The sequence below is a fragment of the Gymnoscopelus microlampas genome (assembly GCF_963454915.1).
Source record: "Gymnoscopelus microlampas genome assembly, chromosome: 13".
In the NCBI taxonomy this organism is placed as follows: domain Eukaryota; kingdom Metazoa; phylum Chordata; class Actinopteri; order Myctophiformes; family Myctophidae; genus Gymnoscopelus; species Gymnoscopelus microlampas.
Window position 1 is genome coordinate 48,180,950 of NC_139950.1, and position 24,040 is coordinate 48,204,989.

Below are 24,040 nucleotides of genomic sequence, written 5' to 3' on the forward strand. Positions count from 1 at the left end.
AAGGTTAGATGCCAGAAATGTAACTTATGTGCTTGTTAGAGGACATTTCATCCGACCGCGCCGTCCGCCCCCCCCCCCCATGTATGCACCGTTCGTCCCGACTGGTGGCCGTGTGCGGAGAGTAGCGCCACGGCACTTTACTTACCGATTGCGTTCGACTCGTTTCACTAAAATTAAAACGGACTGCGGGTAATGGGAGAGGACAAGTGTCTCTTGTTCACAAAAAAAAGTATGGTTACATGAAATTAATTAATCTCTGTGCAGGGAGGGAAATAGAAAAGGGTGCGCCGTTTGTCCCCGCCGTCCCCTACTGCTAGGACTCTATCAGGTAAATGAAAATGTTCTCGAACTCAACTGGTGGCCATGGTTGAGGGTTATTAGTCCAGACACCGGAAGGTGGTCTTTGTGGTCATTTTTTACTTCAACAAAGTGTCGTTTTTAGCTTATAAGGTGCTGGCACACTTGGCTGAAGTCTGTGTGTGTGTGTGTGTGTGTGCGTGTGCATGCGTGCGTGCGTGCGTGCGTGCATACAGTACCTCTCCTGTTGGATTTGGTGACAGAGATCTTGTCTCCTCCTGGCTTGAGGTTGTGAGATCTAACAACACCCATCTCCTCCTGAGACACCTGCACAGAAACACACACTACATCCTGAGTTCACTACTCTAGATCAGTGGTTCCCCCTAGCCCCTACGGAACCTCTCCCTCCGCTGTGTAGCTCCGAGATGAGGTTCCTCGTTTGTCTCTGCCGTTTGAGCAGGACATTGTCGCACATTTTCCACTTTACATGTTTCTTACCCCTTTCTGCACATCGTATCCAAAACGTAAAGCATTTCCGCCATTCTCTCAGATGTTTTAAGTTTTAACGCACCATAAAATCTATCCAACGAGTTGAAGAAAGTATTTAATTTGCCTGGGTTTTCAGCCGGTTCCATAATATTTTGCATTAGAAGATGCAATTCAACATTTGACCAGTAGGGGAATCAGTAATGTTATCTCTACGGGCGCAACTCTTGCGCAATGTCTTAAAAACATGTAACCGGATGAGGACCGAGGCGAATTAAATACTTTCTTCAACTCGTTGGATCGATTTTATGGTGCGTTAAAACTTAAAACATCTGAGAGAATGGCGGAAATGCTTTACTTTTTGGATACGATGTGCAGAAAGGGGTAAGAAACATGTAAAGTGGAAAATGTGCGACAATGTCCCGCTCAAACGGCAGAGATAAACGAGGAATTATATATAATATAATAGGGGCAATTGATTATCTGTATGAAACTATACAAACTAAAGCACTGTGAACATCCCTTTATTTTTGGTTTGGCCTATATTTTGTCATAAATTGTTATTATTTAAAAATACTTTCTAAAGATTTCTCAAAAAAATTTGAGTTGAGTTGAAAACTAATTCAAAAAGAATTTCATGAAGAAACTAAAAAAGAAATTCCCTAAATTAGAAAAAAAATATGTTTAAGAAGTAGTGAAAATAGCAGATCTGCAAACGCGAAGCGACGCGCTTTGTGCTTGCAGATCTGTTATTTTCACTAGTTTGAGTCCCCGGGCAAACGTCTTATTTCTCTTTTGGGTCTTGAGCTGACCTTCGCATAGTGCTACGGGCTATGAGCTGATCTACAAGCTCACAAAAACACTGCTAGTTGTGAGCTTGTAGAGCGATTATTTTGGACAAAAAAAGATTTGGTGTGGAAGGCAAAAAAAACAAACAGAGGGAGCCCAGGACATATCCCTGGGGGACCTCGGTCAACAAAATATATAGGATTAACCCATTAAAACCGGGGAAGCATCTGAATATGTCATTTTAGATTTTTAGCTAAATAGCAACATAAGTTTTTCCAGAAAACCGGTAGGTTTTAGAAGATGCTTGTAGAATCGGCCTTTAGGTCTTAACACATTAATTGCCAAGATATTAAACATAGTTTTCTATCCCCGTACTGGCGTATAATTACCTCAATCCGATGATATTTGAAACTCTGTGGAACCGACATTGTGTAAAAAAAAAAAACACGAAAAAAGGTTCCTGTGATTAGGCGGAAGGATCTGTGTATCCATGGGAACGACAAGTTTCCAACCGCGATCCGCCATTTTGGAGCTTTGGTCCGCTGAAAACGGGTGGTTTTCAATGAAAAAAAAAAAAAACTGATTTTTTTTCTGAAAATCCCATCATTGGGGGCGGGTGGAAGTGACGTTTTTTGGAATGATGTCACATCCACATTTTTCTTCTTTGAGAGACGATCGATCATTCCAAAGCTGTGTTCAGTCGCCCCTTGTGGAATTTTTCCAAATAAAATGAAAGAACGAATATACTCGATCTAGACAATAAAGTGATGGATTTGAAAGAACACATTAATTCGATCTTGGCAGTCAATGTGTTAATGGGTTAAACTTGTAGATGTTTGTACCTGAAAGGTGAGGTCCAGATCCTCCTCCACATTCCCCTCATAGTTCAGCAGCTCTCCCAGGCCACGAGCCAGCTCCTACACACACACACACACACACACACACACACACACACACACACACACACACACACACACGTCAGGACCAGGTTATTGCCACTACTCAGGAATCACATGCAAAGCGGTTCTTATCCAATTAGAATTCTTGCACGTAATGACTGACAGCTCCCTCAGCCAATGAGGGACATAGTACCGGCATGATCTGCTGCAGGTCCTCAAGGGTGGCGGTTGCCATGCCAACAGGGGCATTCTGGTCACATGGTACAGTGGGCGGGCTCAGAAGTTTCCTGTCAGAAAACAGACCAGATTATTACACTTTAACACTATAGTTGTAATAATACATATGAATAATGTTAAAGTGTAATAATCTGGTCTGTAGTAATTTTTACATTATTCATATTTATTATTACAACATTTTTACTTCATTTCTTTTTTAATTGGATTTTAAAGTGTTTATTTTTCTAGGTTTTTCATTTTTGAATTTGTGATTATAATTTTATTAAATTTGTTATTGTTTTAGGGTTAATTTTAGCTTTATCTATTGTAATATGGGGTAGTCAGGGTTGAGATAAAAAAAAAAGCTCAGAAACATTCTGAAAATAACTGATCTACAAGCTCACAACGCGGCTCATTGTGAGCCTGTAGAACGGCTGTTTTCGCTATAGTTTAGTGTTAATACCTAGGTACTATGGTACAGTATAGTTTATTACCTGTAGCAGAACAGAGGCAGGTGGATGTCAAGAGCAATGCTGTTATACACCGCCAAACCCATCAGCTGGATGGATACGGTTAAGCATTTTAACAATGTATTCATGCCCACATAAAGGAGAGCATACAAGGACACACATATTAAAGGTAGAGTTAAGGTTACATTCACACAATCATGGCATAATGTCTTTGTGATACAATAAGCATGTCACTCAGTACTCTATAGGTATAAGTAACAGTATAAGCATAAGCACTCAGTACTCTATGGGTTAGTAACAGCGTCTCCGCCATATGTGGCGGCTACGAATTTGATCAGAGACAGTACAGTACTTTTCCAGCCTTTTTGCCTCCTTCTTGGGCATCCCAAACCCTCTTAACAACTAGTGTGTGGGTATAATGGGAGTTTTTCGTTGCCACTGTCGCAAAAATTGCTTGTTCAGGGTGGGATTGTCGGGTCTCTTCTCTACATGTAAAGTGTCTTGAGACAATTTGTTGTGATTTGACACTTTAATAAAATTGAATTGAATTGAATTGAATTGAATAATGTCATAGACTGCCAACTATAAAAAACAAATAGTCTGCACCTATAGCCCATAGAGCCTATAGCTCTGAGATGGCATGTAGGAGTGGTTGGTATTTAATGACACTTGGTCATAAAGGCTTCCTCTAGGCTAGGGTCAAAGGTGCAGGATATCTATAATACAGACACTTCATCAACAACAACATCTTGAGTCAGTTGCATCACCTCACACTAAGTTCAAACTTAGATGTCTTTGGCTATTCAAGAATAGCAGATCTTATCCTTATCCTTATGCTATTTTTGAAAAATCGTGAAAATGCATGCATATCTTTGAATATAGGCCTATATCTTTAAAGCGTACATTTGTAACTCAAATCTTTGCTTCTGGTGGTCACTGGGACAAAAATATTGACAAATGTTTGCTTAAAAAATATATATATTTAAAGATTTGTACAAATTTTCACTTAAAAAAAAAAAAAAAAAAAGCAGATCTACAAGCTCATAGCGCAGCACTCGGTGCGCCGCTTCGAGCTCGTATATCTGCTATTTTTGAATAGCCAAAGAAATCTTAAAATGACACAGATACTTTCCTGGTCTAAATGGCTTTTTAAACAACATTTAAGCTATAACTAGGCAAAGTTTGAACTTAGTGTGAGGTGGTGCAACTGGCCCCTGGTGTATTAGGTGGAGGCTGGGGTTCAGATTAGTTTCTTAACTAAAAACTAGCGCACAAATAATGCTCGACACAGAGCCACCTCACTTCCTGGTTAAAAGGATACCGTTCCGACCAACTGGAATTCAGAAAAGTTGTCACACTTCCAACTGCTGAACCAATAGCAGCGCGAGTCCTTCTGGTACGTAAACATACCTGGAAACAGAACCAGAACCAGGGACGTTTAACGAGACACTTATGTTTATTTAGTTGAAAGGTTAAAGCTCTATATTCTGGTAGTAATTATTGCTATAGACTCAGTGTATGCGCGGTAACAGTGGGTCACAATGCATCACATTGTGATTTTGATGATGATTTTGATGTGAGTGTACGTGTGTGTGTGCGCGTGTGCGTGTGCGTGTGCATGTGTGTGTGTGTGCGTCATACCGTAGTCTGTGTTGAAGATCAGTCTGAGCAGCAGGAGGAACCACTCCTTGGTCAGACCTCCCATATCCAGACCTGCTTCTCCTACAAACGTCACCTTCAACTTCTTCTTGAAGTCACAGCGCTTCCTCTGCAGCTACCATGCCAAGACAGGACAGGACAGGACAGGACAGGACAGGACAGGACAGGACAGGACAGGACAGGACAGGACAGGACAGGACAGGACAGGACAGGACAGGAAACACTTTATTACTTTGGGCTATCGAGTGCTGCGCTACAAGCTTGTAGATCTGCTATTTTTGAAAAAAATATGTATATATATATATTTTTTGCAAATCTTTGAATATATATATATATATATATTTTAAGAACATTTGGAAAGGAAATGAGAGCCTAGGAGAGGACACAAGGAGAGGACACAAGGACAGGAGAGCAGTACCTCATCCAGTGAGTCGTTGAGGAGTTGTGATCTTCGAACCTTTATGTTGAGAAAGAGCAGGTTCATGTCCACCCTCTGTCTCCTAGCAACCTTACTGACCAGGCTCTGCTGCACACACACACACACACGCACACACGCACACACGCACACGCACTCGCACATGCGCACACGCACACGCACACACATATAATATTAGTAATGGAGAACTATTGTGTATTGGATTGTGTATACACATCACACACACAACATATTCCCACTGCCATGACGACAAACGGGTGACTTCTTCTTCTTGGGACGGATTTGACCAAACGTCTTTATTTGTTGACGACATTGTCAATATATTTAGTCTTAGTTTTAGTCATCATAGCTCAGTTTTTATTTGTTTTTTATTTAGTTTTCGTCTGTGAATATAGGTTGTCGACGGACATTTCTCGTCATAGATTTAGTCGACTAAATGAACACTGTGTCTCACTCTAAATGAACACTGTGTCTCACTCTGGCTTCGTTGATCATCTGCTGCTCAGAGTCGCTCTGGATGATGCACTTCTTCACCACCGGGGACAGAATGAACGGGAACTGACAGAAAGAAAACCTGAGAAGACACCAGAAGAGTCACTCAGACAGGCAGGCAGACAGACAGACAGGCAGGCAGGCAGACAGACAGACAGACAGACAGACAGACAGACAGACAGACAGACAGTCGACAGACAATTTACAATTTAGTCATTTAGCAGACTCTCTTAATCCAGAGTGATTTACAGTAAGCAAGGTAAACATGAGGTAATACATCAAATGCATAGAAATAGTCATCTAGGATCATAGGTAAACCAAGAACCTATCATCAGTCTACTATCAAATAATAATCTGTCTACATAACATGCTATCTAAATGTCATTTTAACCTTTGCATAAGACTGCATGGTGGTCGAGACTAGGTCAAGCATACAGGTTAAAACGGAGTCTGAAGAGGTGAGTCTTCAGATTACGGCAGACGTTTGGGAGTGAGTCTGCAGTTCTAACTGCAATGTGTTTGTTCCACAGTTTGAGAGCCAGAAAGGAGACAAGTCTGGGATCAGTGAGCTAAGCTAGGACAGCCAAGGGTGTCAGACAGACAGACAGACAGACAGGCAGGCAGGCAGGCAGGCAGGCAGGCAGGCAGGCAGGCAGGCAGGCAGGCAGGCAGGCAGGCAGGCAGGCAGACAGGCAGACAGACAGACAGACAGACAGACAGACTTGTTGCCGTGGTGTTTCCAGGTTCTATAGTGCTCCATGTAGTCGATGTGATCCAGGGTGATGTTGTAGAACTCTGTGAAACCCATGATGGACGGACATGACACACTGTTAGCTGCATCTATAGAGGAGAGGAGGATGGAGATGGGAGGGACATAAAAAGTTTATATATGGAGATACAAGTCACACTGGCACACTGGTTTCTGCCTTGTGTCAATGTGTATATGTCACAGGGAAATTGGCATTCCAGGGACATTGAAAGGGGAGCGCTTGTTTTTAGGCGTGGGGCTGCGAGGCGACGCTTTGATGCGAGGACGACGACAACAACAACAACATAACAACCAGGAAGCCTCAGTGGCGCACTTCGATAATCATTGGACTCCCCATCCACTACCACTGGGAGTCTGGGTTTGACTCCCGCTTGGTACATTACTTTTTCAAACAACCGCGGACTACTTTTTTTCGCCGATAAAGTATAGTTTTGGACCATGACGGAGGCGCGCCGACTCAGCAGACCTTGAGGCCGAGGAGTCGCGCCCGAGCGCCTCCAGGCGCGAGTGCCCGCGACGACCGGCCGATGGTCTGCTAGTCGACTGACTGCCAATTTCCCTGTAACATATATACAACAATATTTAGTGTAGGTAGTTCATACTGAAGGTATACTCTCTGGTATAATGCTGTGGTTCTCAAATTTTACCATGTCAAGGGCCCCCAAAATGATATGTATTTGGCCGCGGACCCCCCCTCCATCTCAAAAATATTTTGTGACAGGGATTTTTCAAACAAAAAAGCTCATAGCTTGAGCTTGTAGATCTGCTATTTTTGAATAGCCCAACGTATAAAATAATGGTTAAAGTGGTTAAAATGACTGTGACGCTATATTAACTAATTTTGCTGGGGACCCCCTGGTACCCCCCCAAGGACCCCACTTTGAGAACCAATGGTATAATGTATATATTAGTATTTCTCACTGAAGAGGGACAGCACTCTGGTAGCAGCTGGAATCCACCACGCACATCTGTCCAGAGGAGGAAGCTCGTCTGCCTCGGCGGGAAACAGACGGGTTGAGATGAACTGTAGTAACCTTTCTACCAGCTGTTTGAACCGCCTGGCAGGAAACCTACGCGCACACACCCACGCACACACACGCACACACACACACACACACACACACACACACACACACACACACACACACACACACACACACACACACACACACACACACACACACACACACAATTAAATACGTACACGTTATGCAGATCTTGGCAATGGCGGATATGAATTAAACCTCAGTTAAACCAGGTGTTCCACCATGTTTAATAAAGATAAAATGGCCTTTAGTTGCAGGTAGATGATTTTTCCTTTTTTTTGTGTGTTTTGGCCCTTTTTCTCCACAATTTAGTCGTAACTAGACCATACCCGGTCGACGCATCCGTGGGGGCATATGCGCACATGATCTGGCAACCCGGGAGGCAGTTCGTCCCATAGCTGGGCAGCCCCGTAACCATGGCGACAGTGTTTTACACATAAACGCTAATAAGAAGCTGAGATTTGATGAAATTGAAAAACGGGTTCAGATGGTAATGGTCAATGGCTGTGTGCAAAATCAGAGCAATTGCTCCAGCCAGTGAGGAGAACCGGGTAGTGACACCACTACACTCACCACTACAGACGGACAGACAGAGAGAGGTTACTAGAATTATAGTAGGATGCCAATTAATTCTTCCCCACACACATTTCTGTGTTGTCACTGCTGTCGTATCCTACTGACTCACCTGCCAGTGAGGAGCCCCCACCAGGAGGACGTATAGGGCCTTCGTTCTACTCCTCTCCCCTCACTTTTCAACCAGTGGGCACCGGGCCAACAGGGGGCAGTAACAGTGGTCTTAATGACCCCGAAGGTCGCTTACTTTTTGATCCAGTGAATCAGGAAGTGAATGTAAACTCTTACTTTTTGATCCAGTGAACCAGGAAGTGAACGTAAACTCTTACTTTTTGATCCAGTGAACCAGGAAGTGCTGGTCGGCCTCCGACAGAGCTGAGATCTGTCTGAGCAGGTGGGCGTAGATCACATAGGTACTGGAGCTGGAGTACTGAGGATTCTGCATGCGCACACACGCACACGCACACGCACACACGCACGCACGCACACACACACACACACACACACACACACACACACACACACACACACACACACACACACACACACACACACACACACACACACACACAGACAGAAAGGAACTGGTTGGAATAACGTGTTCCTTCCACGCGTTACGTCTAACTAGGGAGGAATGAGGAGGTATGAGCTCTGCTCTAGGCTCTCCCTAGGCTGGCAGAGGGAGTGTACCGCTCCAAACAAAGGCTCCAAACATCCCAAAACAAACTTGTAAGGCTACTTCTTGGCCTCAATTACAAAACCCATCTAACCCATGCCCATTTTGCTAGGATTGGATGGCTTAGGGTTGAGGACAGAGTACAGCAACTTGCTATGGGCCTGGTCTTCAAGATACACCACAACATTGGGATCCCCCTGTATTTGTCAAAATACTTCCAAAATGTCAATCAAGTCCATGATCATAACACCAGAGGCAGCTCCACAAACCATGTTCAACCCAGATTTGGCACAACAAAGGGAATGAACTCTTTCTCATGCTATTCATCTAAAATGTGGAATGCCCTACCAAAAGGAGTAAAGGAGTGTAAAACCCTACTCACTTTCAAAAATGCCCTAAAGATACACCTTCAGGAGGCTGCAATTCAAAAATGTCCCCTGTCCAAGTCCTAACCTACCCCATGTCCTAACCTAACCTACCCCCCCCCCCTCTCTCTTTCTTTTTTTGTACATATTTTTCACCCTTCATACCAGTAACCTGTAAACTGATTGTATGACATTCTGTATAGTAGTGTGTATATCTGTCTGTCTCTTATATGTCATCATGATTTGTGTGCGTGGGGATCTCATCTTAAACAAGCTACGTGCTTAACTGAGCTATCCAGTTTAGTAGACCTTGTATTGCGAATTTGTACTTCCATGTACTGTTATGTACTGTCATGTACTGTTCTCATGTCTTACTAAATAAAGTGCATCAATCAATCAATCAAACCGCCCAGGATTACTTAGACAATTGCCACTGGGTGACAAAATGGGTTACAAAATCGTGGGATAAAAATTTAAGTAAAACAAAAAAGGCCACATTCACAAAATCATGGACGTGTCCTCATGATACAACACGCATGTCACTCAGCGCTCCATGGGCACAAGTAGCGGCGTCTCCGCCTTATATATGGCGGCCGCCAATTACAGCAGAGCAAGCCCATAACTTTGCCGGCCTTTCTGCCTGGTCTTTGGGCATCCCAAGTTGTCGAAAACCCTCCAACAACCAGTCCGTGGGTATAATCTCCTAGGCTGGATCACCAGAGGAATCAAAGTTCTTGGTCTTGCACTGCTGCTTGGTGTTAACACTCTCTCTGTAGTCGTTCTCATGGAGTTGTAAGTCCACCCGTTGCTATTCCGACAGCGGACGGACATACCGCTGGAAGAACGCCAGGTCTATCGCCTCTCTTCCCGGTAGCTGTTCACAGGAGGGAGGGGCCGCCAGGTAGCGTCGGCTGTTGGTACATTCCGCAGTAGTGGCATCTTGTATGCAAGCTACATAGTCCACAGAAGCTGCAAAACCATCTAAAATCTGCACCTACTTCATTGACGATGGTAGTTACAACGGGTGTGGTTGTTAGATGTTGCAAAAGCAACAGTGGCGTTCACCTCCGTGCCGCCATTCTTGCGAGTACGCATGCACGCACGCACACACATGGAATGGAATGTGAGAAATTTGACTGTGTGGGAAAAAAAAGACCTTGGCGAACATAATGATATTTTAACATTGCGATACTTTGTGGCACGGAGTTCATGGAGATTCTTTTTGTGTTTGTCACATAGGCCAATAATTTGATGGCTGCTCAGTAGGAGAGTCTTTGTGTCCTACTCTTTGAGTAATGGATAGACTCCACAGGTCATCAAATTATTGGCTCAGAAATGTGACAAAAACAAAAAACTTGAACCATGAATTCAAGGCTTTGTGGGGTGTGTAATTGATGGAAAATAAGTAACTTTTTGGGTGAACTACTCCTTTAACATCAGAATAACCCCCCCCCCCTTTTCTTTATCTCATTATACAAAATAAAAGACAGCATGTGTCGTGGGCTACTCCTTCTTTACCATCTTAAACCAAACTAACTCAGCTGATGAGTGACATCAGAGGCCTCGCTGCCTCGGCCACACCCCCACCTATAGCCTTCTCTATAGGCACAGCAAGTTGAGCATGAACATAAATTGAACCACTGAGCAGTAAGCTAATGGTAATGCCATTACTACGATACAGCCCGAAAATATATTTTTTTATTAAATAAAAGTTTAATTTCTCAGGTCTGTATTGTCTCTACGGGGGAAAAAAAGAAAGAAAAGGGGGTGGGGGGGGGATCCTCCTGTATCATGTCAGTCCATGTGTCTATGCATCATATGCAACAGTGTCAATACTTCTCTGTGCCCTCAATACAAAGTATTGTACACTTATTATATCCACCAGCAAGGATATTCTCTTATTTGTTTTATTATATTTGCCAGACCCAGGGGGTCGGCCTACATGAGGCTTTGTCGGTCGGTCTGTTGGTCGGTCTGTCCCTTTTTTTCCTACCCAGCCAATCAGATGTCAGCATGACGTCACCTCGACGTCACCTTGAGTATTTAACCACTAGGGGTCTGGCACATCCAGGCCTCCTGGTCTAGTTTGAGCGGTGTAACCGCTCCTATAAGTGGGGTTGGGACCCATGACCCATCCGTCGTGAAAATGTGTCTTTCGCTGTACTGTGATTGGCTGATAAGTATTCAGACCACTTTTTGATTGGCTAGCGAGACGCATGATGAAATTCATAACCTATAAATTGCACCACGCACTTAAAAATAAATACTTTTTTTTTAAGTGAGCTTCCATCACTGTGATGACCTTAAATAACACCGCTCACTTCACACTGGGTGTGATTTTTTATTTGTTTATTTGTTTATTTATTTATTTTTTTGGGTGTTCTTCTAAAATCCAGCTCCAAAACATCTTAAAGCTAGGAATTAAGTCCAGGATGTTCACGCACCACAGCCCAAGAAATCATCACGCCATAATGAAATGTTTGGAGCGGGGGAGTCTGGTGCAACGCTCAGGTCCTGGACCTGGTGAGACGAAGGAGGGGCCCGGCCAGGAGGCCACCCACAGAGCCTAGTCCCTCTACGTGCCAGAGCCTCCGCTCTGGGGATGTTTTGTCGTTATGGGATGTACAGATCAGACACACCTTAGCGTCATTTCCTTCATTATCTTCAACATCCACTGAAAGAGAATGTTTGTGTCCTCGCTACCAGTGAGCACACTCATTTACACTCAATTATTCTGTTGTCATGGCTGCCAGTTCCCACCTGATGTTGTGTGGGAGTCCTGACTGCTCCAGACCGTTCTGAAGAACTGCTAGCTACATAACGTCTTCAGACTAGGACTTACATGTAAGATATGAAAGATGAGACTTGATCCAAAGAGGATGATGCAATCTCCCACCATGCAACAGCACATTGGACCCGACGAATCTGGGCCTTTCCCCTTGGGCTCAGCCTTCCTCCAGGAGAAGGTCTTTGGATTTAATTTCCACAGATCATTGAACCGTTGTTTCAGACCAAAGTTGACGCCACCATATATGTACAGTTCTCCATTGTAGACAAAAAGGCTGCATGATCCTGACGTTGTTCTGAAAGAAGCTGTGCAGAAGGTGTGTTCAGCCAGCAGTTGGTCTCTGTGTCAAACACTCTGATGTTGTTGTCCTGGTGCCCTACACCCCCAAATACAAACATCTTTGACCCGATGATGGTGGCAGAGTGAAGTGATGAAACAGGTGCTGGAGTACCTCTGGTGTTAATTAAAGACCAGATCATTGTGGTGGTGTCCAACTTGCAGATGTCATTAGTGCATCCAGTCAGCTTGTTTGATCCTCCATGGATAAACATGACCTTCTTCAAGACACAGGCTGAGTGGCCGGACCTCGCCTCTGGAACAGATCCGGAAACCTTCGGCTTGAACCATCTGTGGGCGTCGACATCAAATGCATAAAGAATGTTGTCCCTGTTCCCCTTGATGGTAAACCATTTGCCATCCACTTCTATCTCACAATTCACCATCCCTCCCCAGATGTAGGTGATATCTTCTATCAGTACAGCTGTGTGTCTGTAGCGCATGGAGGGAACATCAAGGGAACTTTCTCCTCTTCCAGTTGTCACTGGGGGCAACGTCATCCAGCACAAAGTCACTGTGTTGAAGACGTGAACATCAATCTGATCCTTGTTGTAGGCCAGGCCGTTATAGAACCCTCCAAATGAATACACCTTGTCCGCCACTGGCCCAGCAGCACAACCATGGAAGTTGTCTGTCTGTGGTCCTCTTTTCAGAGGCACCGACCACCACAGCATCTCTATCTCTCTTTGTCTTTCTATGTCTGTCTGACTCTCCTCTGTCTCAGGCTATATGTCTCTTCACTGTGTCTCTCTCTCAACATCTTCAACAGCTTATGTAGGCTGACAGAGCTCTGGTCTGATGTCACTCACAACACAAACTGATGTCCTGCATGCGTAACGACACTGATTTGTGCAGGTGTTCTTGTTTTCACACATTTCTCTCTTAAATGGCACTGGATCCACTGCACTCTGATGCTGCTTTCCAGTCGAAACATGTCTAATGACAAGATAATTGTAATAATTGATAAATTACGGAACCACACAATGAAGCGAGGACGCTCCGCAGAAATGCCCAGACAGGCCTGCATACCAGACTCACTCCTAATATCAAATGGAAATGAGATATCCGGAGGGAGGGGTTTACCAGGCTACATGAAAGAGACAAGGACTGACAATTACAGAGATCTCCATATATGGGCATATCAGTCAGATCTGTGGTGCGTCGTAGGTGTGAGGTCTGCGAACTCTAGACGTTCACCTCTAGTTTGTAGAATCAGCCTCAGGTTAAAACAATGCTTGGGTAATGGAGCCACGCATATTCCAAGCCCCCAGAGCCGCAGTAGAACGGTGTAGCGGCCGTCGCCTGGTGGTCAATCTGAGAATGCAACAATTCCGCATTTAAAATGCTACTGCGCATGCTTCTACCATTATGAGCAGGCGCAACCCTAGTGCGCCTGCTCATAACTATGGTCACGCCTATTCGACCCAATATTGGTACTTCCGGCAGAGAGATTATATTAGACCCAATGAACCCAATGTTAAACCTCCGGCAGACTTCCGGGTGCTTCAAACGCAACTGAGCAACTTTCATAGAAATGAATAGCCGGGGACAGGGCAATCCACCCTCTAGATATATTATGACTCTATGGCATATTCAGGTTCAACTGACCATTTCATCTCATCACAATCACTTAGCTAACGGCTAACAGCTAACTGATCAGTGTCGGTGGGTTTAGCAGAATCTCACCTGTAGCAGAATTAAATAAGCTCTCAGGTCGTCTTTGGTTCGAGGTCTGAAAGAAAACAAATTCTCCATTAGAAATGAGTGTGTGATGTGTGTGAACGAAACAACTTTGAATGCCATTAAAAGCTTGTTTTGTTGTTGTTGTTTACGTGGATACGTACAGCATTAAACCATAGATGTCAGTTCAGGAAACCGTCCACTCAACCCTACTAAACATTTATTGAGATGACAGCAGTGGTGGAAGAAGAAGTACTGTCGTATCTAGTTGTAGTTATGAAACAGTATGCAAGTAAAAATAGTGGAACTGTGACATGTAATCTACAAAAAGCTAAAGTCAGAATAATAGTGTTGTTGACTCAGGCCCAGACTGGCGTCTGCTAATCAATCAGGGACACTCTACATAGCTGTGAAGTACAGTCATTTACATGTCTTATCATCCTGATCACACCTTGAGCAGGATATAGGAAGCAGATAGAGAGACAGTAGGCTACCATTTGTGAAGGATCAAAGAACTCCTTGAACAGGTGGGGCTCTCATTGACCCCCACCCAACATGAACTATTTGCATTCTAATGTGAAGCTATTTGTGTTATAAAAGCTGAACTAAAATATAGCTCAGTACAGTGGCGTCGTTAGGGGTGGGCTTCGGTGGCTATAGCCACCAATGTTTTGTCCAAAGCCACCAATAAAAAAAAAATTAAAATTAAAAAATTAAAAGTTTTTTTTTTTTTTGTTGAATTATATATCTATCACCCTAACCTAACCCTACCCCTAACCCTAAAACCGAAATAAAGTAACAAAAAACGGGGAAAAAAGCACCCTAATCCGCGAAATCCGCGAAAAAAATCGCGCGCGAAAAAAATCGCGCACATGCACGCGCGCTGCGCGCGCGTGCATGTGCCCGTTGCCTGCGGGGCTAAGCCCCCGACCTAGTAAAGACCTAGCGACGCGTCTGGCTCAGTATGAGTACAGTCTCACACGCCGTTAGGCTGTGTGGGCCAGGGGCTACGGCTCCTGGCTCCTGCTTCTGCTATGATGCTGTACTTGATGAATGAATAAACAGAATCATGATAGAACCTGGGAACCTGACGTCTCCTCTTCTCCTCTACTTCTTATTACAACCAACCAGCCGGGTAACCGCATTTTGGGCCTCTTCTGACACGTCAGTACTCACATACTTTACTCGAGTAAAAGTAGCAATACCACAATGTAAAAAATACTCTGCTACAAGTAAAAGGCCCTTGTTCAAAAATGTTGCTTGAGTAAAAGTACAAAAGTATTGGCATCAAAATATACTTAAAAGTATCAAAAGTAAAAGTACTACAATGTTTGAAAATAGCGTGTGTGTGTGTGTGTGTGTGTGTGTGTGTGTGTGTGTGTGTGTGTGTGTGTGTGTGTGTGTGTGTGTGTGTACTCACCCTTTCCATTCTTTCAGTAGGCTGTTTATGATTCCCTTTAGCACCGACTTCTGAATGTCCTGAGGCTGCACACGCACGCACGCACGCATGCACGCACACACACACACACACACACACACACACACACACACACACACACACACACGGTTGTTCAGACAGTGACAAGGTCGTTTCCTGCTCTGGTCCAGTAATAGAAGGCTTCCTTTATTTAACCCTTTAAGACCGGGAACGCATCTGTGTGTCATTTTAAGATGTCTTTGGGCTATTCAAAAATAGCAGATGGGCAAGCTCACACACAGTGCGTGCGTACGTGCGTGTGTGTGGCACCCGCGTGTACCTCATTGTCTGCATCACACCACAGGGCTCGTTACAGAAACCATGTCACACATTCTGAATGGCTGCTATGCCTATAAAGGGCTCTACATAGCACGCCACGACAGAACAGTTGTTATCTCATGGCTAAGGACATATTTAAACATTTTACACCGTCAAACATTCCTGTGTCAAACCGTCCATGTTTCAACCTTTTGACTCAATAGCCTAGAGGAGGCTTTCACAACCAAAGTCATTAACCCTTTTAAGACCGGGAACGCATCTGTGTAACCACCTTAACCATTATTTTATACTTTGGCTATTTTAGAAAGATCGTGAAAATGTGTGCAAATCTTTGAATGTATATATATATTTTTTAAAACATTTGTTTTTGCTCAAATTTTTGCTTCTGGGGGGTCCCTGGAAAAACATATATTGTGTGCGTGTGCGTGAGTGTGTATGTGTCTTACTGTGTTGAGCAGTGCGTCATAAACGGTGTTGACAAACTTGATGTCAACTCCTGAGTCGTCGATGGTGTTGAATGATCCATTAGCCTCCAACTGAGACAAACAGACAGACAGACAGACAGACAGACAGAACGAAAGTTATTATATAACCATCTGTATACTGCATTGTGTGTGTGTGTGTGTGTGTGTGTGTGTGTGTGTGTGTGTGTGTGTGTGTGTGTGTGTGTGCGTGTGCGTGTGTGTGCGTGTGTGTGTGTGTGTACCTTGAAGGCAGCGTTGAGTTCCATGAAGGAGTCGAAGGTCGTCAGGTAAAATTGTCGGACGTTCCTCCAGTCACCTGATTGGTTTGCATGCTCCACATCCTCCCTACACACACACGCACGCACACAAACAAGGTCCTTCGAAAATAGCAGATCTACAAGCTCCAAATGCGTTGTGTGAGCTTGTTGATCGGCTATTTTCAAATTCCCAAAGTTTAAATAGAGCTGGAGTGGTTTTGTAATGATAATCAAAATCTACAAAGTGTAAAGAGAGAAAAAAGTACAATATTTGCCTCTGAGATGTAGTGGAGTAGAAGTAAAGTATTGGAAATTGGAAACACTCAATTAAAGTAAAAAAAATCCCCAAAAGCGTACTTAAGTACAGTACTTGAGTAAATGTACTTCACACCACTGGTAGTAGTAGTAGTAGTACTTACAGAAACTGTCTGGTGGTCTTGGTACGTAGGGGTAAAACTGGGTCGCAGGGGAACGGAGCTTTGACTTCAGGAGGTAAGATGTCGACAGAAACTCTCTGTTTCTGACGAACGTCACAACAGATCGGAGGCAGCTCTTTACCTGGACAAAACATACACACTATATTAATACACATGTAGCACCGAGTGCCGCGCTATGAGCTTGTATATCTGCTATTTTTGAATAGATAGAAGAGTGTGGAGGGCAGCGATTCTAGAATCCCGAGTTGGTGTTGGCTAGACCAAACTCTTGCATCGCATCGAAGGAAGTAAGGAAGAGGCCCAATTTCATTCCAATATGGCTGCCGTGCATAGAGCCTATAAACATGAACTAATCAACACTATTAAGAAACACTGGAGTAGGCCACTAGAGAACGATGTAAGTTGGAAATGCACACCCCCACCCCAGTTATCAGTTCTGTTGCGTGGAAACCTCATATGTGCAAAACTTTTCAGGATAAAATAACAAAGCAGTTTGATATGCAGTAAAATCATCATTTCTTATGTTACTCTGAGAGTGTACAAATAGAACTTTTTTTCATACACTCTCAGAGTTCCGTCCATCCATCCATTTTCAACCACTTATCCGGAGTCGGAGTACAGTTCCAGCAGAGAGCTCCAGACTTCCCTTTCCCGAGCATTAGCCATTAGCCACTTCCTCCTGGGGGATCATTCCCCAGGCGTTCCAAGGCCAGTGTGGAGATGTAATCCCCCTCATCTGGTCCTTTGGTCTGCCCCTCCCAGTGGGACGTGCAGCGAGGACCTCCCTATAGGGAGACGCTCGGGAGGCATCCGTAGTTCTGTACTAGCTGTAGATGCCCGAACCACCTTTAACTGGCTCCTTTCCAAGTGAAGGAGCAGAGGTTCTACTCCCGAGTCTCTGGCGGGTGACTGAACTTCTCACCCTATCTCTAAGGGAGAGGCCGGCCACCCTGAAAACTAATTAAGTCCGCTTGTATCCGTGATCTTATTCTTTCGGTCATGACAACACTCTCAGAGTTACCGTCCCGTACAGCGTACATTCGGGGCCCTCGCGGTCGCCGGACCCAACGTTGAGAAACAGTATTTTTAAAGTGAAAGAACTAGACAGGAAGTAACTCACCACGTCGACGTCCTCCCGCCTCCCTCCTCTGGCTCTGATTGGACGTCAAACTTCCCAGAGATGACTGCTTCCCTCCTCGGCCCAAACCCTGCCGCACAGATTTATTTTTTTAATGATTTCAAAAATATATATAAAATAAAATAAAAACATTCTGATAAGAAAACAAATTCAAACATTTTTCAAAGTAACTATTACTATTAAATATGAAATGATCAAAAATGTGGAATGCCCTACCAAAAGGAGTAAAAGATTGTAAAACCCTACTCACTTTCAAAACTGCCCTAAAGATACACCTTCAGGAGGCTGCAATTCAAAATGGGCCCTGTCCAAGTCTTAACCTACCCCCCCCCCCACCCCCCCTGCCCGTTTTTTCCCCTCTTGTACATATTTTTCACTCTTCATACCAGTAACCTGTAAACTGATTGTATGACATTCTGTATAGTAGTTGTGTATACTGTATCTGTCTGTCTCTTATATGTCATCATGATTTGTGTGCATTGGGGATCTCATCTTAAACAAGCTCAGTGCTTAATGAGTCTTCCAGTTTAGTAGACCTCGTATTGTGAATTTGTACTTCCATGTACTGTTGTTCTCATGTCTTACTAAATAAAGTACATCAATCAATCAATGGATTTCCTTATTTTTCGTTTTTATTTAACAGATCTACAAGCTTTAATGTCATGATGCGATGCGTTGTGAGCTTGTAGATCGACAATTTCTGAATTTTTTGAACACAAGCGTTGTATAACAAAGAATAACACCGGGGTAAGTGGTGAACGAGGTTTGTTGATATAAAATGAATACAAAAAAATTATTAAACAAAAAACCTTCTTCTTGATTAATCAATTACATGAGCAAGATTAAGTCAGCTATTACTGTAGTTCTAAATATTGATTTTGATATATTTTCGGTTAATTGCCCAGCCCCCTACTTTAGGTGACAGTGGTCATTTTAATGACAACCTAAAGATCAGAGATTCAGGATGAGACCGGTTCAATCTAGACTATAACCGACAGCAGCTTCTAAAAGTGGAACAATTCACATCAAAGCCAGGAGCGCAGGCCTCTTTTGTTTACTGTTGTTTCCACGACAACAGCTCTCAGCCAGGTTCTTAAGGATCCTCATGTCGTCAAGTTCATTACAATAATATCCCACAAGTGGATGCTGTGGCTGTCGGGGGGAAAACCTCATACGTCTGAAACCTTTTGTATTACAATTTTTACATTTTTTTTCTTAAATAGTGAACATAGGAGGTGTACAAGCTCGATCTGCTATTTTCGGCTAATGTTCCCCTCAGAATAGTGATGCTAGGACTGAAGTGGCAAAAAAAGAAAGAAAGCTATCACACAAAGATTTGACGGCCCCCCCTGTAACTCTGAGGACCCCTAGAGGTTTGGGACCCCCTGTTGAAGACCCCTGTCTTAAATGCAAATGCAACATTTGAGGGTGACACAATTGCAATTGTGTTGTCCTTACACTTTGACAATGAAGTTCTTGAATCTCTAGAATTCATGGCGATTCTTTAGAATCCATGCTAAACGTCAAGTAGTATATTATAGGCTGGTGTAGTCGGTGGTTGTGGGGGTGCATGCCTTGCCAGTTAACTCTTGCCCTATAGGTGAGCAGGGTGTGGCCTCCTGGGCTGATGGCTCATTGGAGAGCACCTGGGCAGGAGGCTATAAAACCCCTGCCCTGGCCAGTCTCTGTGAGATCCTGTGGAGAACAGACGTGCTGTCTCCACCAGCTTTAACCGCCATTCTCCATGCCCCTGTTATGATTATGTTTGTTACTTTCCATCCAAACACCTCGCACCACACTTTGCTTCACACACGCACACCTACACACCACTGATTTACTGACTCCACCCCTCATAGGATCCGTAAGATGTTTTGTTCACCTTCCTTTTAGTTATTGTCATTAGGCCTGCTTCTTAAAGGGACACTTCACCCAAAAAAAAACTTTGTTTCTATGGATTAGTCACCCCATGGAGACTTGAATTCATGGATATTTTTATTTTACTCTCCGCCAGGAGAGTATTGTTATCACTGCGTTTTCACTTTCTAAACATGACACACCGATTGGTCAAGCCTCACGTGACACGTGAAATACTGTGATCTGATTGGCTAGTGACGCCACCGGGCCTATATATACATGGCATCACTCTGACAGTGTCTCCGCCACTGTCAGAGTGAGGTAAGACGGGAACCATGAAATGGCTGCATGGCTGATACATAATTGGCAGATAGGACAGATAGGACATTTATATAGACAGGAGGGATATGACATAGGACACTTATACAGACAGGAGGGATAGGACACTCACACAGACAGAACGGAAGAGGACACTTACCCAGACAGGTTGGATAGGACACTTACATATACAAGAGGGATAGCGACCTATAAATACATGTGTCACTGTGATAAGCCAGATTCCAATACCGAAAATCCGGCCACTAGCTCACTCCCAGACCTTCGAACCGGAAGTAGTCAAGTAGTCGCGGTCCAATTGTTCCTATCTGTCTTATTGGACAGATAGGACACTTATATAGACAGGAGGGATATGACACTTACATAGACAGGACGGATAGGACAGGAGGGATAGGACACTTACACAGAATGAACGGAAGAGGACACTTACCCAGACAGGATGGATAGGACACTTACATATACAAGAGGGATAGCGACCTTCGCGACCTTCGAACCAACACAAGTCTTCTGGCGGAGAGTTGTGCTCCGAGGAGCACTTTTTCTAGTTTTAGTTTTTGTCTCATTCCTAAGACAATAATTTGATGACCAGCGGACCGGTAGGCAGCGGTTCCGGTATAGGAGACACAACGAGTCTCCTACCGGAACCGCTGCTGGTCATCACATTATTCTCTCTTAGTCTTATGAATGAGACAACAAACTAAAAAGGGTGACTAATCCATTGAAGCACTTTTTTTTGGGGGGGTGAAGTGTCCCTTTAATAAATACACCTTGTGTTACCTTTTACCCTGATCTCCTCCCCAATATTTGTCATGGCCCAGAGCCGGCTGTGACACTCTTGTATGATGAAGTAGCATTAATTTACCAAAAGAAATTCATTCATTTACACATGGAGATGACAAGGTTTCTGCCCGACAGTCTAATAATACATCGTCTTTACAGGGTGTGTGTTCTTTTCCTGACACTCAAAGGCACTTCATAACGTCACTGTCAGCTGGAAACCTTGTACGTTCAAAACTGTTTTCAGGAAATGGAGAACCTGTGTTTCAAAGGATCCGATGTACATATTATTCAGTCAGGGGTCTTCAACAGGGGGTCCGGGACCCCTAGGGGGTCCGCAGAGCTACTATAGTAGGGTCCGCCAAATCTTTGTGTGATAGGATTTGTTTTTTTTTTTACATTAACCACTTGAACCCTAGAATTCATTTTCTGAGGGGAACATTAGCCGAAAACAGCAGATCTACAAGCTCTCAACGCCTCGCGCTGCAAGGCGTTGAGAGCTTGTAGATCTGCTATTTTTGGCAAAGAGGCTGTAGGCGTAGAGGGGAAAAATAGCAGACTAAGTAAAACAAAATCACACCCAGTGTGAAGTGGGCGGTGTGTGGTCAACACAACATGACTCACTTAAAAAAAAGCGCAAAACTTCCGTTGAGCGACGATAAACAAATCATGTTATTCAGAGAGCATGTCGTTTTTTAGACCAGGGGTCTTCAACAGGGGCTCCACCACGGGGGTCCCCACCCACCCCTAGGGGGGTCCTCAGTTACTTACAGGGGGGGTCCGCCAAATATTTGTGTGGTGGGGAACATTAGCCTGAAAATAGCGGATCTACAAGCTCACAACGCATTTCAAAAACAACGCATCAAAACAATATGTTTTTATTGCATTCCATACATTACATGCCATATAGAGCTGGACCACACATGGACTATTTCTAAAATAAATACAATATTTAAGGTGTTTTTTAAATGTTTAGTTATAGAGGGCAATTGCAATGTATTAAGGCATACAAGGCTTATTAGCCAGGGCTCCTTTTAATAAAAAAAAACAAATCGCTGACTCTCCATCATGTATTAGATCTATAAATGTCTCTCCATCATGTATTAGATCTATAAATGACTCTCCATCATGTATTAGACCTATAAATGACTCTCCATCATGTATTAGACCTATAAATGACTCTCCATCATGTATTAGATCTATAAATGACTCTCCATCATGTATTAGACCTATAAATGACTCTCCATCATGTATTAGATCTATAAATGACTCTCCATCATGTATTAGACCTATAAATGACTCTCCATCATGTATTAGATCTATAAATGCCTCTCCATCATGTATTAGATCTATAAATGACTCTCCATCATGTATTAGACCTATAAATGACTCTCCATCATGTATTAGATCTATAAATGACTCTCCATCATGTATTAGACCTATAAATGACTCTCCATCATGTATTAGATCTATAAATGCCTCTCCATCATGTATTAGATCTATAAATGACTCTTACCATGTAGATAGGAGGCAGCTTGTCTCTCTCTCCATCCTCCATGGTCATCAAAGTGATTCTTCTTCTATTCCTCTTCAGTCTCCATCTTCATCTTCATAACAACAACAACAATATGACTAAGTTTTGGTCAGATTCTCCTCGTGTCTTCTTCTGTTACTATTATTATTCTTAGGTCTATACCTAGATTATAGAGATAGAATAATAACATCTAACGTGAAAGTGTGACTTCATTTACACTGATTTACAGGTGGTCTCTCTCTCTCTCTCTCTCTCTCTCTCTCTCTCTCTCTCTCTCTCTCTCTCTCTCTCTCTCTACTCTTTATCTCTACTCTCTCTCTCTCTCTCTACTCTTTCTCTCTACTCTCTCTCTCTCTCTCTCTCTCTCTCTCTCTCTCTCTCTCTCTGTCTCTCTCTCTCTCTCTCTCTCTCTCTCAAAGTTATCACCAGCCTATCCAAGGTATAAACGATGCTCCAGTAGTTTTAAAGCCAATTTAAAACACGTCTAGTTTGTTTTTCCTCTCTCTCTCTGTCTCTCTGTGTCTCTCTCTCTCTTTCTCTCTCTGAGAGGCAGCACAGCTGTTTGTGCGCCATGATGTTACTGGGAGGAGGGAGGAGGAGGAGGGACTGGAAACCATGATGTTATACACTGGAAGGCTGGAAGGAAAGGAGGAGGAGACACACAGGGCAGACTGCTGCTACACACACATCGGTGACCCGTAGAATCGTGTGACTCCACACATTTCAATTATTGTCTGCCACTAGTGTTCATTTTGATTTAGTTTTAGTCATAGTCAATGTAGTTTTTGTCATATTTTTAATCCTCTGAAATGTTTTAGTATTAGTCTAGTTTTGACTAATTGTCATAAGATTATAGTGGACGGATGAGGGGGTCCTTGTTGAGGGTTGTCCAATCTTCTCCACTAGTCCCTCCCTAGTGTAGCCCCCACAGTCAAATTAGCCAGAACTGGCGTGCAACAGACCTACCAATCGGGCTCAGCCCTATTGGCATGACTGGTAACACGTCGGACTGGCGAGTGGGAGCCTCGGGTCCAATCCCAGCTCAATGCGTTCCACTACAATCTGGCGTAGTCGGCAGGACGAGGAGCGTAATATCCTCGCATGAGGGACGTCGTGTACGGTGGTCCGCGGCGTGAAGCGCTAGGACGAGCTCCAAAGATCGGGGGGGGGTGATTGTAGCCCCCACAGTCAAATTAGCCAGAACCTGCGTGTAACAGACCTGCCAATCGGGCTCAGCCCTATTGGCATGACGAGTGGGTGCCTTGGGTTCAATCCCAGCTCACTGCGTTCCACTACACTAGCATTTTGGTCTATTGTTTAGTTTTGAGACGAAATTGTCAGTAGGCCTATATGTAGTCATAGTTTTAGTCATCATTGCTTAGTTTTTATTTTGTTTTCATTTATTTTTTGTCAGTGAAAAAAGGTAGTCGACCAAAGTGGACTCTGCCTGATGTTGTCTGCCTTGTGATATTGGAGTGTTTATCTATTGATAACCACTGCAAATATGTTC

General features: G+C 43.7%; 1 protein-coding gene across 2 annotated transcripts in view; it reads right to left on the reverse strand.

Moving 5' to 3' along the window:
- hectd2 (HECT domain containing 2) overlaps window positions 1–23,033 on the reverse strand; it is a 26,508-nt gene extending 3,475 nt beyond the window's left edge. The window contains exons 1-18 of one of the 2 annotated variants that reach the window (XM_084075479.1): window positions 22,513–23,033; window positions 18,015–18,099; window positions 16,874–17,012; window positions 16,440–16,542; window positions 16,180–16,269; window positions 15,398–15,462; window positions 13,984–14,029; window positions 8,462–8,571; window positions 7,435–7,583; window positions 6,467–6,584; window positions 5,730–5,826; window positions 5,235–5,342; window positions 4,799–4,931; window positions 4,479–4,567; window positions 3,182–3,246; window positions 2,665–2,758; window positions 2,415–2,489; window positions 537–624 (exon numbers count right to left, since the gene is read on the reverse strand). In XM_084075479.1, coding sequence (XP_083931605.1) covers window positions 537–624; window positions 2,415–2,489; window positions 2,665–2,758; window positions 3,182–3,246; window positions 4,479–4,567; window positions 4,799–4,931; window positions 5,235–5,342; window positions 5,730–5,826; window positions 6,467–6,584; window positions 7,435–7,583; window positions 8,462–8,571; window positions 13,984–14,029; window positions 15,398–15,462; window positions 16,180–16,269; window positions 16,440–16,542; window positions 16,874–17,012; window positions 18,015–18,099; window positions 22,513–22,560 — 1,702 coding nt within the window. In that variant the 5' untranslated portion in view covers window positions 22,561–23,033. Of the gene's footprint in view, window positions 1–536; window positions 625–2,414; window positions 2,490–2,664; window positions 2,759–3,181; window positions 3,247–4,478; window positions 4,568–4,798; window positions 4,932–5,234; window positions 5,343–5,729; window positions 5,827–6,466; window positions 6,585–7,434; window positions 7,584–8,461; window positions 8,572–13,983; window positions 14,030–15,397; window positions 15,463–16,179; window positions 16,270–16,439; window positions 16,543–16,873; window positions 17,013–18,011; window positions 18,100–22,512 lie in introns of both variants that reach the window. The other variant, XM_084075478.1, reaches the window with a different exon arrangement.
- Between the last annotated feature and the right edge of the window lie 1,007 nt (window positions 23,034–24,040).